Below are 16,641 nucleotides of genomic sequence, written 5' to 3'. Positions count from 1 at the left end.
TATTTAGGATCAAGGATTGATGTGTTTTGGTGATGAAAATCTGAAATGTATATTTCAGTGTGGTGCTACTTCAGGGTGATTGTATTTTTCTTCCTTTCTCTTAGCTAAAAATGATCTTTTATTAAAAAATGGAAAAAAATCAAGTATTTGATGAACTTTTTGTCTCTGTGGATTTTGTTTTCTGGCAGTGTCCATGGTAAATTTTACATTATTTTTTCCTTTGCTTTATATTTTTAACCCTATAGATTCTAAAAGAAAAGGATGAGTTGAAAAACCAGCTTTATGCAGCGTTACAACAAATGGAGAATCTTCGGAAAGAATTAGATGAAGTCTTAACCAAGCGTGCCCTCCAAGAGGAGGAGCTTCACTGTAAGGAGCAGAAGCTAAGTGATGTTAAGGCGCATCAAGCTGACCTTGAACTAGAAGTCAAGGATTCTGTGGACACCATCAGTAGGCTAGAAAGTGAACTGAAAAAGCAGAATAAGATTCAAAGCCAGATGAAAGTTGAGAAAACTCACCTGGAGGAAGAAATTGCAGAGCTAAAGAAGAGCCAGGCCAAGGACAAAGCTCAACTTCTTGAGATGCAAGAGGCCATCAAGGACTTGAGTGCCATCAGGGCAGATCTCGCTAATAAGTTGGCCGAGGAACAGAGAGCCAGGAAAGAGGTACTTAAGAACCTTTCTGACCTCCAGACACAGGCAAAATCCCGAGATGAAGAAACAACTACAATCATTACACAGTTAAAGCTAGAACGAGATGTTCACCAGAGGGAGCTGGAAGATCTCACATCGTCATTGCAGAGTGTGAAAACGAAACACGAACAAAATATCCAGGAGCTGATGAAGCACTTCAAGAAAGAAAAGAGCGAGGCTGAGGATCATATTAGGACACTGAAGGTACCTGAGCTGAATTATCCTGATGATACTGAAGGCATTTTTCTGGTGGCTCATGAAGTTAATAAAGCGTAAACTTTTAGAGATCATTCTGTATTCCCATGCACTGAAGGGAAGATAAAACTAGCGATAAAAAGGCTTATTCATGCCTGTTCGGCCAGGTTGAAATGAGTTATAGCGGCCACCTGGGAGCACCTATTTCAGAGCATTGAAGCCCTTTAAAAAGAACATTTAGCTATTTTGGGAGTTTAGGAAAGGCAGAGGTGGCAGTAAGTCGTAGACCTGAAACGTGCCCTCATTCAACATTTATGACCTCCTAAAATATAAAAGGCAAAGACTTGGCAAGGCCATAGAAGCTATAACCACAGTCCTTATTTGTATGGTACCTAATGTGGATCAACTTTTGGGCTGTGTAGGCTTTTGAGATATACTCCTTTTCCAAATCAAAGTTGCCTGGGTAAATGCATAATTGAGATCTTGCATTTGGAGAAATGTTCCTAAGGTCTTATGGTATTAGCATTATTACCATGCCAGGGAATCATTTCATAAACTGATTGTCAAGAGTGTGATAAATCTATCCTTCCTTCCTGCTTTATTTTTTCTCCTTAGCGCTTATCATCATATGATATAGAGTCCATATTATTTGTTTCTTAATCTCCCTTTACTAGAATGAAAACTCCATGAGGACTGGAATTTGAGTCTGTTTTGTTTACAGCTGTATTCCCAGTGCCTAGAACAGTTCTTGGAACATTTTAAATATCTGTTAAATAGGTGAATAAGTGGATAAATCTTCAAAGGTTAATATAATAATTTTTTTCCAAAATTCCTTGAAATGCAACTACCATAAAAATGCTTACGATAAAGAATGAAGTTGTATTAAAATAGCTGACATTTGTAGAATGCTTTCAGCTATTTTATGACTTCTTCCCTAGTCCTATATAGCCTGGCAGTAGTGGATTTGGGGCCATTAATTGGGGTAGGCAGTGCACAATGGAGGCTGGAAGAATAGGTAAGAAATCTTTACTGTATTTCATTGAACCTAAGACACTATTAGTTGTAAGATGCATCATTGTTGTGTGCTTCTAAGAAAAAAAAAATACTGCCTATGCAAACATGACATGCTATCAACTGTAAGACAGCATCCCGAGACAGAGATGGTAAAATGTGAAAAAACGTTTGTCTTAATATTGATGAAATATATTTTAATAGTCCTTCAGAGTTGACGAGGACATAAATAAAAGTGGAATCAGGTATGTGGAGAAGAAGAGCTGATTTTAAATAAAATAAAATATATATATAGTATGTTGATTGATTGGCTGTGACAAGAATAATAATGCTAGTAGACATTTTTTCAGTGCTTAGTTTGTGCCAGTCATTACTATAAGAACTTTACATGTGTTAATCATTTAATACTCATGTCATCTCTGCAGATTATATGGTATTTTCTCTCTGATGAGGAGAACTTGAGACATGGGAAGTTAAGTAACTTGCCCAAGGTCTTACAGTTAGACAGTAGTAAGACAGGGTTTGAACCCAGGTAGTCAAGTGCCAATGTTCATTGCTGTACTGGAAAAGTTTTAGAATCAAGGATGACTAGATATAGACTTAGGTGACTAGGTGGATAGTGAGGCTATTTGTCAAGGTAGACAGTACAGACAGAATAGCAGATTTGGAGAGAATAATTTTAGGGAGAAAGGACCTTAAGCCTAACCATGAAAGTCTAGTAGAATACTTTACTATATAATGGGCTAGCAGTTGAGGAGGAAGTTGAGATTAAAGTTGAATATTTGGGAGCCAATAACCCATTGGTGATAGTTGAAATCATGGGATTTGGATGAGATCGTGCAGGGCAAAAGAAGAGTACGAAACTCTGGAACACCAGTGTTTAATGGAAGAATTGAGAAAGAGGTTTTAGCAAATAAGATTAAAGGACCATAGGTGAGACAGGAGGAGAACCAGAAGAGAAAGGAAACTTGGAAACCCAGGCAGGACATTTCAAGAAAGGTATAGTATAGTCAAGAGTGTCAAATATGGCAGACAGGCTAAAACCAGAACTAAAAAAGCCTTCCTCCATTTGTCAGAGATTGGCGGAGAAGGTCCGTGAGGAGATGTGAGGGAGGAGGGTGTCAAAAACAGTAGATAGCATTCAACAGGAGACAGGCCATATCTTCCTCTGAAGGTTTTGAAAGAAACTAGTAGGATTGGGTAAGTTTATAGGGATGGCCTGGGGTTGTTGATGTGAATCTTGACTGATAGTCTCTCTTCCCTCTGAAGTAGAGTGGAGCAGCAGTACAGTAAGTAATTTATGAGTGGTGAAGGTGTAAACTGCTTTGAAGACTGGTGTAGCAAACTGCATGAGGCTAGTCTGGGAGTGTGCAATGTATTGCCACGTGGCTAACATTGAGGAAGTATCGTGGGCAAAGGAATGAGAGTGGAGGGACAAGAATCTGTGATCGTAGGTTGCTTATTTGTCCTGGAATTCTTACGTTAGAGTTTAAATTTTCAGAGTTAAGGCGCCAGCTGCGGTAAGGCAGTGGATTGTTCTTGTGGAATGTGAGTGAAGGTGGTTGAAGTGGACAGGTCAGATAACTTGGATGTTTGCTGGATAGATGTTTGGGTATTTCTGATGCTATTGTGAAGGCATTAGTTGAACATGCGCCAAAAACCTCACTGAAGAGGATGACTGGTGAGTCAGCGGTTGCCAGCAAAGAAGGCAGGGTTTCCTTCCTTGAGGAATATGTGAATCTCAAAGGAAAGCAGGGTTTTTGCATGAGGACAAGTATGTAATGATTTGTTAGGTCATGGCTTGAGAAATGCTGCTTTCAAGGAGCTTGCATTTTCTTGAGAGCATTATTGAAACTACACCCTCCTTTTTTTCTCACTATTGCTGACCTATTTCTGCTCTCATGGCCATTATTTAGGTTGTATGATAATCATACATGTCAGCAGGAGTTAGTAATAATTTAATCAATTGGCTCAGATTCGAGATCATCTCTATAAGAACATAATTCTCACCCTGTGATATGCTTTCTTGAGTGGGAGATGAAGTCATGAGGGACAGCCTGCTTGACAGAAATTACATTTGCTCCTGAATGCATTGGCATATGAACAATATATCATGTGTCATAGTAGAAAATAGGATATGAGCTGCTAATTTGGACTTCCCAGACATGGCTCTAAGTAGCTTTCCTACTTCCTCCTTAGTTCGTCTTTCTACCCCCAACTACTCCCTTTCAACCTTCAGATACCACCTGATTTCCTTTCCCAAAACACAGTTCTGAGTGTATCACTTCCTGCTCAAAAACTTTCCTTGATTATTTACTGTCTCTGGAACAAAGTGTCAACTCTAGTCCAGCCCTCCTTGATATGGTCCCACCTGAATTGTCCACATTTGGAGCCTTGTATGCTCCCCAGCATTCCTCATACGAATAGGCAACCGTCTCCCACACATACTTTTCACTGCTTGTTCCTCGTTTGGATTGTCCTTTCTCCCAATCTGCAGGAGGAGAAAAGCTGCCTAATCCTTCAAGGCCCGATTAATTTTTCACTTCTTTTATTGATTCACCGAATTTGGACTGTATCTCAACTGAGGTTGGGATAAATCAATCCTCTGTTTCCACAGTTCTTTGGTAGTACCTCTAGTACAGCACGTTTAGGCTGCCTTATATCATGGTTTGTTGTATGTTCTTATGTCTCCACTGGGTCAGGCATCAGGTCTTAGCCATTTTTGTATCATCTTACAGGTGTCTAGCATAATGTTCTAGACATACAAAAGATATTCAGTGGATGTTGGGTTCAAATGTTTAAAAAAGCTGGAAATCAGAGGATTTGCTCCTGACTTGCTCTGTGATCTGTCTGGTTTGGACTTCTCTCTGTAATGTGGGAAAACTGATTTCCTCGTCCTTCCTTTAGGAAGTCTTTCGTATTCACATATAGAGAGATGACAATAAGGCTTTAAGAAATCAACCTGCATGTAAAGAATATATAATGTAGAAGTATTCTGTAGGTCTTCTGAAAACTTTAGACGTTTTTTTGTAATTTGGAAGACTGAGATCCAGGAGGGTCTGGCAGCCACTCTTTAATGTGGCACAAAAGCAGCACAAGAGCTTAAAAAGAGGAAGCAGAGGTCTTGAGAGGCCCGGCACTTTCCTTTTAAACTGAATAAATTACCCATAAGGAACCTCCACCTCTTGCTATTTCATTAATATAATCCTATACTTTTTACTTATTTACAATAATTAAAAGGAATTGATAACATTGGTCATCACAGAAGATTTAGTATACTGAATTATGTACAAGAGTGCTTTGGACAAGCAGCTCTATAAATGTTATATTTCTTCGTCTTTCAGCTTCACCTTCATTTATTACTTTTCCTGAGTTTAGTAAGTGCTGGTATGTTACACATAATTTTTCTCTGCACAAATATTTTTTCTCCCATCTAGAACTACCCTTCTCATGCCTATTTTTAAACTTAAATGTAAAATATTTTAATGAAATACTCTAGCTGCTATTAATATATGAAGGTTATTGGATTATCATCTCATTACAATTTCAACAAAAATCATTTTGTAGAGCCTTTTATTAGAATCAAGAGACCAAGGATTGGAGTTCTATACTTTTGCCACTTGCTGGCCATATGATCTTGGTCAAGTCAATTAACCTTTTTGCACCTCGTCAATAAAATTGGGAATAGTAATGTCTTTGTCTATCACAGGGTTTTTGTGATGTGACATCACTTTATAAACCCCCAAATAAAATGTAAATGTAATAATAAAACCACAACAAGAAGTAAGTTCTTAGTCAAAGTTAGGCATTGGTGTGCTGGTGAATGTTTTAAATAGGGTCTCAGGGTTAGTGGGGGAAACCTGGTTTGTAGCATTTGCCAAGTTCAGGGGTGTATATACTTCCATTTGGCTGATTTCAGACTGTCAAGCAAGATGTCACTAGAGAGGGACAGAGTTGGGAAGAGATGAGCACAGCTGGTTCTTGAGAGTCTCTATAAGCTGGCTCCAGCACATCACTTGCCTTAAGAGGAAACCTTCTCTACCTACACTTTTTTATTTTATTTTTTTGAGAAAGATTAGTGCTGAGCTAACATTTGCTTCCAATCCTCTTTTTGCTGAGGAAGATTGGCCCTGAGCTAATGTCTGTGCCCATCTTCATCTACTTTATATGTGGGACGCCTGCCATAACATGGCTTGATAAACAGTGTGTAGGTCCACACCTGGGATCTGAACCAGCAACCCAGACCTCCAAAGCTGAGCGTGTGAACTTAATCACTACGCCACGGGGCTGGCCCTGTCTACCTATGCCTTTTTTTTTTTTTTTTTTTTGAGGAGGATTAGCCCTGAGCTAACATCTGCTGCCAGTCCTCCTCTTTTTGCTGAGGAAGACTGGCCCTGAGCTAACATCCATGCCCATCTTCCTCTACTTTATATGTAGGACACCTGCCACAGCTTGGCTTGCCCCATGGTGCTGTGTCTGCACCCGGGATCTGAACCAGGGAACCCCGCGTTGTCAAAGCGGAACATGTGCACTTAACTGCTGTGCCACCGGGCCGGCCCCCTACCTATGCTTTTTATAAGACATAAAGAAAAGCCAAAGCATTCTACTGAAAGTTAAAATCATAATTGAACAATTTTCCTGATGAGAGAGTTTATTTTGTAAATTTGTTTTTGAGTTGAGAATAGAGGATTCCTCATAAAAAAATCAATTCCTTTGTTAATTTAAAGTGACGTCAAATCTTAGGTGAATTTTGTGGGGTGAATAAAATATAGATTTTTGTCTAAAACTCACTGAACTTCTTCCTTTCAGGAAATTGCTTCCAATGATTGTGTTTCTACATACTCAATTAAACACATATAAAAAGGAAAAGAAACAGATATATTTTAGGCATTAAAACATTTATTTTAAACAAATTATGTGTTGTTGCTTACAGGCTGTTAGTAACTGGTAGGTCTGACCAGTTAGCATTGCAAGTTGTACCCAGCTGGTTTTTAAAATCCTATAGTGTATGTACCTTTTGAAAGGCAGTGTGGCAGGGTAGTTAAAAGCATGGACATTAGAGAGAATTCCTGGGTTCAGTTCCTGGCTCTGTACTTTCTAGGTCCCCTTGGGCAAGTTATTAGTGTCTATGTGCTTCGATTTCAATAAAGCAGGAAATAATAGTACCTCCCTGGTCAGGTGGTTGTGAGGACGATATGAGGAAAAACTATACAAAAAGATCTTAGAAGCAGTACCTGACATATAGTAAGTGTTTACATTGTTATTTTAAGAGTCTTGAAATTCACATACCTGGTAAATCTTTATTGAATCTCATGCAGAATAGATTATTCCTAATTTTTTTAAAGCTGATTCTGGTTATATTCTAAAGATCAAAAATCAGTTACTTTATTACACTATTGGTACTGAAATAATAAATAGTTAACTCTTTTTCCTATTAAGTTATTTGTAGTTTCTTGGCTGCTACCATTCATAATCTTTTTAGCCCAGAAAGGTGGTTTCCATAATTACTTTGTACTAAAAGTACACAATTCTTTCACAAAAACCGGGAGGTAAGTTGAATAGGAATGTTGTTAAGCCCCTTATAGATGCGGAAACTGATCAGTCATTACTATCTCATAGAATTTCCACTTTTGGGACACTTCTCTGGTAACTCCTTCCCCTCTCAGCAGAGTTAGTGTCCATGAATCCCCGCTTAAACACGTTTATTAAGCACTTCTCAATCGTTGTAGAAATTGAGTGTTGTATCTGTCTCTTTTGCTGGTCACATCTGCTATCTCCAGCCCCTAGTACGGTACCTTTCACTTAGTCAGTGCTCAGTGAGCACTAAGGAGTGATTGAATAAATGCAAAGAGCATTTCCCTTGTGTATGTTTCTGTAGGAATGCTTGGAGATAGCAGGATCTTGAAGTATTTGCCCACTGATGTAAGTGTAATTTGTTTGGTGTACAATTTGGCTGTGGCTAGTGGACTTTCTCTTTTCTCCTTCCCTTTTTCTCAGGCAGAAAGCTTAGAAGATAAGAATATGGCTAACGTCCATCGTTGTCAGGTAGAGAAGTTGAAATCACAGTGTGACAGGCTGACAGAGGAATTAACCCAGAATGAAAATGAGAACAAAAAACTGAAGCTAAAATATCAGTGTTTGAAGGACCAACTAGAAGAAAAGGTAAAAATATGAATGAATTCTAATTTAAAAGACTTATTGAATTTCTGCTACTATTTCTTCTAGAACATATTTTATGTATTAATAAATGCTAATTGTAATCTTTCATAGGAAAGTTGTATTGGTGCCAGAAAAAAATTCTAGACGTTTATTAGAATGCTGTGATATTTATTCTTTTAACAAACCAGTGACCTTCTAATACATTTGATTTTAAATTTTTTCTGGATCTTAAAATAGGAGTTTAGAGGCAAGGTAGCAAAGAAAAAAATTATGGTTTATTGTGGACCTATTGTATGTAAGGCATTTATGCCAACTGATTTACATATGTGTACTGATTTAATTCTCACGTTTCTTTGGGTTAGATTTTATTGATTTAACCTATGAGGAAACTGAGGCCCAAAATAAAATATGTAATAGTTAAATGCTCACTATTTGCTAAGTACTTTTAGTGCTGATAGGAATTTTGTGAAATTCCTACTATTATGCTCATTTTTGCAGTGGAGAGACTGAAGCTTAAGACGCTTGGTAACCTTGAAACATCCCCAGCAAGCTCACTGCTTTCCTGTCAGTAGACGTGTAAATTTGCTTTGAGTCTCTGCTATATATCAGGCATTGGGGAGACTACTAGGGACTTCTAGAGAGTCACTACTTTTGTGGCAAAAAGTCAACTAAAAATAGAAGATAGAATATTTAAATTTGCTTTCTGTTTATTCCACCAACTTCCTAAAAGGATTTGCAACTGAGTGTAATAGAAGTCAAATATAGAAAAGACCATTGAAGTACGGATAGTAGGATAAGGCAGTTTCAGACTGGGCCAAATGAATCCTATGCTTGATAAGGGTTACTAAAATCTATGATGAAGGCACTATCTCTGGACGGGGTGTCGTAAAACTCTTCATAAACATCTTGGAAGAAACTCTCATAATGGTGTGCTCGTCTTTTCCTCTTTTCATTGTTTGCAAAATTTACTATGTTTTGTATATATTTTTTATATTTCTAGTAATTGTTAAAATCGAGGAAATCAAATATAAGTTAGTTTGGGGTTGATGATTAAATGTGCTTGCGTTGCTAAATTTAGGTCCACAACCTTGACAACCAGTGCAATTTAGTTCTTATGTCATGCTTTGTTTTGATTATATCTAATGTTCACACATATTTAATGTATCGGTTGCCAGGGGGTAGTTGCTGTGGAGATAATGCTAAATTTTCCAACGTTTCCACAATTAAAATTTTAGCCAGAAGATTGTGTTAACATGTTTTATATTTACTTATTTGCATTTAAGAAATAGAGGTGAAAAATTTGATAGATTGAAAATGTAAAGTTTACCTTGTTCTGCTTAAAATAAATGTTTCCTCACTGATTCTATTTGTGATGTTCCAGATATATATGTGTTATCACACATCATACAAGTGGCATATTCGCCTTAGAACAGAGTTTCAGGAGTTAATGGTTGTCTTCCATTGCTACATATTAAGCATCTAGTGTGTAGCAGGCATTGTGGTGGATGCTGAGGATAGGATACAGACAAGGCACAGGTCTGCAATTGAAAGCTTACGGTGGGATCATTAAAAACAAAATCCCTTTCAGTTGTTAAAACTGTATAGTCGAGTCCTAACAATGGGTGTTAAGGCAGAGAAAGGATGTCTCTGGAGTCTAAAATGGTGAATAATCTTAAAGAAACAGAGACCCACCACTACTTAAATATATACAGCTTATATGCTTGTTTTTCTTGAATATTTATTTTTTGTGTATGTGATTGTTATGTACTTTTGATGACTTAGCTGTTTGGGATGATCCGTTCCTTAGTATACTATGAGTCAAAATTTCCTTGTGTCAGGCCGTCCGCAGATAGGCCCTTTCTCTTTGAGAGATGGTATAGCATTAGTGGCTATGGGAAGACTTAGAGTGTAAATCATTTTCTAGCTCTGGAGCTTTAGGCAAGTTGCTTAAAAGTCAAAGCCTCAATTTTATCATCCTTAAAATAGGTATAATATTACTTCTACTATAGAATTAAATGTGAAACAATATATAAAATGCTTGGTAGAGAGTATTCTGATATCTAATAATCTATTAATTAGTAGCTGCCATTTTTTTTACTGTTATGTTTCCAAATATAGGCTGATAAATGTTTCAACCAAGCAGTCAAGCAATCAGCAAGTATTGATCGACTGCTGATGGTCCTTCTAATAATGTGTTACTTAGTTAAGGGCCAGGGAACTGGGAGTAAGAATTACTGAAGAACCACGATGATTGGAAATTTAGAACCAGACTGTTCTAAGTGTTGAATCTCACTGTTCCAAGTGTTGAATCACTTGGACAGATGGTCCTCACAGGCGGGACCCATGTGAAAGAGCTGGCAGTTCTAGCAGCAAGTGATACTGAGGGCATGTGTATTAAGCAAACCAAAGAGGTAGGCAGTTTTATATGTGTGTTGGCTATTTGAGGACAGGAACGAAATCTTGGTTGTTTTTCCATCCCTAAGACCAGACACAGAGCCTGACACACATAGGCAATGTATAAGTCAATTGTGGGTAAAGAGGTATGTGTCTATATACATACACGTACATACATGCATATATATGTATATATATGTAGATAAAGAAATATGGATAGCTTATGGATATATATACATTCTCTCTCTCTCTCTCTATTTTTATATATATACAAGCACACACAAAATGTGTGTGTGTGTTGGCCAGACTGGGGGAAATAAAAACAAGAAAACAAGACAAAAATACGTTTTCAGTGGAAAAAAGCCCTATGGCTTGTAGCCCAAAGATTACTATTTAAGCACTGCAATGAACTTGATAAATGGGGCTTTATGGATCGAAGGGGTTTCTGATGTGACCTTGCTATAATCAAAAGAGCAGCCTTTCTTGCTTACTTACCAAAGTAGTATTCTTGCATGTCCATCCCCAACATAAATACATGAAGCTACTACTTATGCCGTTAATGCACACTCCCCCTCTTTTTTTTTTTAAACGTCTTGCTACTATTTTGACTGTGTACTTTGATTTAGGTTTTTATGTCTTCTCCTGTTACCACTTGGTAAACTAAGACATGTTAAAACTGCATGAAAGTACAAATAAAGCATTAGCACCAGCAGTCTTAATCAGGGGTAGAAGATTGCTGTTAGTATATATGTACAAAATAACTAACTTGAGCATATTTTCCTCATGTATTCAATGATGATATGTGGTAATAAAATACATTTTTTCCAACATCTGACTTTGCTTTAACATCAAATGTTATTTTTCAATTTTACATGACAAAGAGAACAAGTATTATGCAACCCAAAGAATTTTTACGTATGCATTTCAGACTTTATTATGAGCTTCTTACCAGGGAAATGCTCTCGTGAAATGTTATAGATAGAATTTTCTTTCATCTATAGTATCATTAAAATTTATTATTCCTTTTCCTTAAAATTTTAGAGGAAAATACTTGATTTCTTCCTTTGTTCTAAAACGGTCTTATTTAATATTAATCTTTTTATTCTTCTGGCATTTACCTGGAAAATCATGATACTGTTTATTCTATCAGAAAAATATTTTTATTGGTTTCACTGGAATCTGTAAATCCCCAAAGAGTTAATGTATAATTAAATAAATTTTGCTCAGCAAGTCAGCATCAAAGTTTAGATAGTGAAGGTTTTAAATGTCTTACCTATACAGACCTGTATCTGATCTAATTTTTTTAAAGTTTTTTATTAAAGTAGAGATGAGTTTATTAATGATACTGGACATCTCTGTAGAGCTTTCCAAGTAATTCTGTAGCAAAAGGGAGGAGAATGGCAACAGATGTTAGCTCAGGTGCCAATCTTAAAAAAAAAATGAAGTTTATTTGCCACCCATTATTTCATCTGGTGAATGTAGCATTCTTTAATTGTTGATTACATTATCTGTGTCTTCTTTTTTTTCTATTTGAAATTTATAGATCAAGTAATTTATATCCTGTATGATCTAGTGCTTTCTACATTTGGAGCTTTCATTTGTATTTGCTACTGTTTTAGTTCTAAGCAGAATTATGAGAATAGGCTTCTTACTGCTAGATACCCCAAAATTTCCTCTGGAGGAAGCCAGAGATATCTACTCCTCTCATTTTACTTTTCTCCTTTAATCCACCCATAATCTCAATTGTGCATGGAACTTCCTCTGTTAAAGGAGATGGTGTCATATGGGTACACACACCTTGTAGTTATAGCCAGCCATGGCAGTGTTGGAAGATTCTTCAGTAATTTCTGTTTTTCTGCCACACAAAAATCTACGTGCCAGCTTTTGTTTTTAGCAAGCATTGTCTCAGAGTTTAGGAGGTAGCCCTGGACTGCTATGTCAGAGGTGGCATTTCCTAAAATATTTGGCGTCAGTGTAATTCTGAAGTGTAAAGGACCTTAAACAACATCAGCTCTGAACACCATCTTTTATAGACGAGGTAATTCTGGGCCAAAGAGTTAACTGACTTGCCTAAGAGCTCCCAGCAGCCCATTGCTAGAAATGGACTAGAACTCAGGCTTACCAATCCTGTTTTTTCCATTGTGTCAGAATCTATAAGAACCATTGCTGGCTAGTATATAGATTATGTAGGTTATCTGGGATGCTTAGCTATCTCATATAATACTTGCTTATTTCCATAATTATATTTAATTCTCCTTCAAAGGACCTTATTTTCTATTATTAGTTCTTTCAGGAGATGAGAATAACTGTGATGAAACAATTAGGAGACGTCTTAAGACCACAAATTGTGAGACATCTAAGGCTATAGCAGTTCTTAGGAAATTAAATGTTGAAAAGATCAGGATTCATAGAAATGGATTTTTGTTTCTTCCCATGAAGTGCTTTATTTAAATCGTTTGTGAAGTGACACTTTGTAACATATTTAAAGCTGTGGCTGTGTTGGATAAAAACGCTTAGGAAATGATTTTCTTATACAAAATGTGAATGTTTAAAAAATGGTAATTGTAATTTTCATTTGCAAGTGTAATCATGATGCCCATTTTTACAGATGGTGGAAACTGAGGTTGATAGTATTGTGTAGTGGCTTGCCTAGCATTGCATAGCTTGTGGTGGAAACAGGATATGAGCACAAATTCCTTGTATTTTTCCCATTTATTTACTGCCAGTAAAATGACTCACATTTGTGTCTTTTCATTGAACTTTTAGTGTCGAATTTAAATTTAGGGTTATTATATTCAACAGATTACCATATACTCTTATTTTTTTAGTCTGACACAAATTTCGGAATAGGCGTCATCACTAATTTTGTTAAAAAATCTAATTAAAACCTGATATTTCCCCATAAAAGATATCTATGACAGGAAAAAATGAATCAGCGTTGTTTAATTTTGTGTTTTGGTTCTAATTTGACCATCTGTTTAGAATTGCTATTTTCCACGATGTGGAAAAATATATATGATTGTCAGATGTCTATAAAGTGTTCACTGCTTTGTGAAATCACAGTTCCCTATTTTTAGTAAGAACTCTGTGATAGTAGCAGACAGAATTCTTTGAATTCAATTGTTTTTTCTAGAAGAACAAGAAAGAAAGAGAAGCAAATGAACTATTGACTTCTCACATTGACTTTGTTTACACTTTAGGCCATTTTTAGGCAGACTATGCTCTTTCTTTGGTGCTTCACCTATTTTAAATTATGTGAGAAAAATAAAGCTGTAGCTACTACAAATTAATTTGGAGGCAAATTTAAACCAGATACTCTAAGTAAACACTAACTAGGATGTTACGAATAATTTCCTGTCAGATTTCTGTCAAGCTAGAGAACAACAATGATGAAAATAATAAAATGGTCAAATTAATGGTCAAATTATAAATTTTGCATTTGTCATTTATAAAGAGCTTTTAATTGAATCACTTATAAAGTTCAGAGTAGTCCTTGATTTTTACGTAGAATTGGCTGAACATCAGACGGCTCACCATGTATAAAGCAAACACTATGCCAGATGTTAAGACTCAAGTTTAGCATGCAAAGGTGAAGTGATTATACAATGCAGGGGAGGGCAGTTATACACAGAACTGTGGCAGAGGGCAGGGCAAGAAATAAAGGCGTAGAGAAGTACATTTGGTCTCTGCTTTTCAAAATGGAATACAGGTGTGGAGAAGCCAGTTTCAAACCCTGTTTCGTTGGCAGTGACTTCTCTACCAAGCGTTTACAATCAGAGGTTGATCTTAAATGAATTTAAGGAGAGAAGTCAAAGTTTGCATCTTTACGGCCCCTGATTTGAACTTGATTGAGAGCCCTGCCATTTAGTCCTTAACTCACTGAGTGTTTGTTAACTCCAGGGGCTTGAGAGGAAAGTAGACCCTTTCCTTTAAAATCCTGTCCTATGAGTCTGATTTCATTTACTTTTGAAATTGTGAGTGATACCCTTAGTGTAGGAATTAGGCTAAATCATAGTGCCTACAATTGGTTGTAGTGTGGAAAGCCACAGGGAATAGCCCACATGAAGTGTTCTATATTATGTCTGTTTCAGTGCTGTAACTTGCAGTTAAGCAGTCCTAGTTGCTTTGGTAGACCCGAAAAAGAAACAAAAAATGAATATCCAGGTTTGTTTTCATTGAGTTGTTCTTTCATCACCATTTAAAATGTTTATTGACTCAATCTATTTTGTCGTTTTATGTTGAGCAAGCAATATTGTGTAAATTTTAGGAAAAAACAACAACTAGGAGGTGCTTATTGCATACATGAGTTATATTATTTAGAGATTTATTTTTAAACCTTTTTTTCATATTCTTTCATAAGAATAAATGCGTGCTTAAGCATCCTTTAAGAAAAAAAGAGGAGAAGAAGAAATCCTGATGGTTTTAAAAGACAATATAAGCTTATAAACGTTTCTCTGGAGATGAATGATAAATTTTCTTTTTGAAAATTAAACGATGTTCGTTCCAAATGCATAATCTGAAACTCTATTTGTTTGTTCCCTTGTCCATATTTTGTTTCAGAAGTAGAAATGCACCAAAGTGGCTGATTTTAAATAACTAATGTTATTTCTGTTTCCAGGCATTTGACTTAAGAGAAATATGTAATAATTACAAAATGGTCCTAAAACTTAATGAATGCATAAAATACCCTTTAGAGGTATTTTTGTTTCCAGCTTTGAATATTAATTTCTAGAAATGTGTCCAATACATATCCTAACACCTTTTTGATTATGCTGCCAATGGTCTTTGTATTGCTCAGTATTCTCCTAGAAAAAGATACTAAAAAGCCTGAGGCAAGAATAATTTCCTTAAATGAGCTTAGAAGTTTAAATATGAATTTACATTTTTTGGTTTCCGCCTTGTGGATAACTTTCCTCAGCCTGCCTAAGACCAGGCTATGGATTGGAAAGTCTTCCACACCCAAGTTTTAACGTGCATCAAATCATGTATCCAGTGTTCTAATTTTGCCATTTTTTCTATTCTACTGTTTTACTAAAACTCTCAGTTCTTGCTCTTAACATGCTAATTAATTGTAGCTTCTTCCCCTCCTTTGAAGGAACTAGTATAAAGCATCTTCTTACAGAGGAGAAAGAAGGGTATATCTAACTCACAAAATGCTCACATTTTTATTTTAGGAAACCAATCTTCTAGTAAGAATTGCAGTGTTCGTTTGCTTACTAAATACAAATAAAGAACCATCACATTCTCTCACACACGGACCCATACTTAATTCATCAGCAGATCTTGTTGGTTCTGTCCTCAAAATTTATTCTGCATCTGATTACTTCTTACCACTGGCAATACTTACTTTTGTGTTATCAACTTTCCTTGATGGTTACAATAGCCTGTTACTGACAAGATGATTGCCCTCAATGAGTTTGCTAATTAATTTATTGCAAAAACAAACTTACTGAAACACGAGAAGTTGAGTTCAGAGATTGTGGGGTTTTTTTTTCATTGTATAGTTGGGGTCTGCTATGCTTGGCACACAGAGAATACACTCAGAAAAATCCTGTGGAATGAATGGAACATAAAAGGGAATTTATGTTCCAGAAAGATTTATCAGTTGACTGCTGTATGAGATACTCTACTCATTCTGGGATATTTAAATGAAGAAGACTAAGATCTTTGCCCTAGAGGAACTCACAGACTGGGGAGGAGACAGATGTAAAAGACACTCATAATAGTAAGTGCTAGAGCAGAAGCTTGTGTAAAGAGCTGTGGGAGCATAGTGAAGGGGCACCTAGTGCTCCTAAGAGGTCAGGTTCTCTGTTTTTGTTATAATATCTATGTGGGTGAGGAAGGAGGTGCATGTTATTGGACTTGTATAACAAGTAAAAAATTTAGTTGAGGGGCTGGCCCCGTGGCCGAGTGGTTAAGTTCGCGCGCTCCGCTGCAGGTGGCCCAGTGTTTCCATTGGTTCGAATCCTGGATGCGGACATGGCACTGCTCATCAAACCATGCTGAGGCAGCATCCCACATGCCACAACTAGAAGGACCCACAACCAAGAATATACAACTATGTACCAGGGGACTTTGGGGAGAAAAAGGAAAAAATAAAAAATTTAAAAAAAATTTAGTTAATGATCTTCCATTGTCCTCTTTATTCCTGAATAGTGTTGGGTTCACAGATGGCAAAGGATATACATAG

The 16,641-nt window shown here is 36.6% G+C and overlaps 1 protein-coding gene across 12 annotated transcripts in view; it reads left to right on the top strand.

The window, feature by feature from the left end:
* CEP128 (centrosomal protein 128) overlaps positions 1 to 16,641 on the top strand; it is a 381,669-nt gene that overhangs the window by 129,307 nt on the left and 235,721 nt on the right. For 8 of the 12 annotated variants that reach the window (XR_011532693.1, XR_011532692.1, XR_011532691.1 and 5 more), the window contains 2 exons: positions 246 to 896; positions 7,896 to 8,060. Coding sequence is in view for 9 of the 12 variants with exons in the window: in XM_008536812.2 (XP_008535034.1) it covers positions 246 to 896; positions 7,896 to 8,060 (816 nt within the window). In the remaining 3 variants the exon portion in view is untranslated. The remainder of the gene's footprint in view (positions 1 to 245; positions 897 to 7,895; positions 8,061 to 16,641) is intronic. The other 4 variants (XM_070593019.1, XM_008536820.2, XM_070593018.1 and 1 more) reach the window with 1 other exon arrangement.

Source organism: Equus przewalskii, chromosome 25 (assembly GCF_037783145.1).
Source record: "Equus przewalskii isolate Varuska chromosome 25, EquPr2, whole genome shotgun sequence".
Taxonomy (NCBI): Eukaryota; Metazoa; Chordata; class Mammalia; order Perissodactyla; family Equidae; genus Equus; species Equus przewalskii.
Note: the sequence above shows the minus strand (reverse complement) of the source record. Positions and strands in the feature narration are given on the sequence as shown.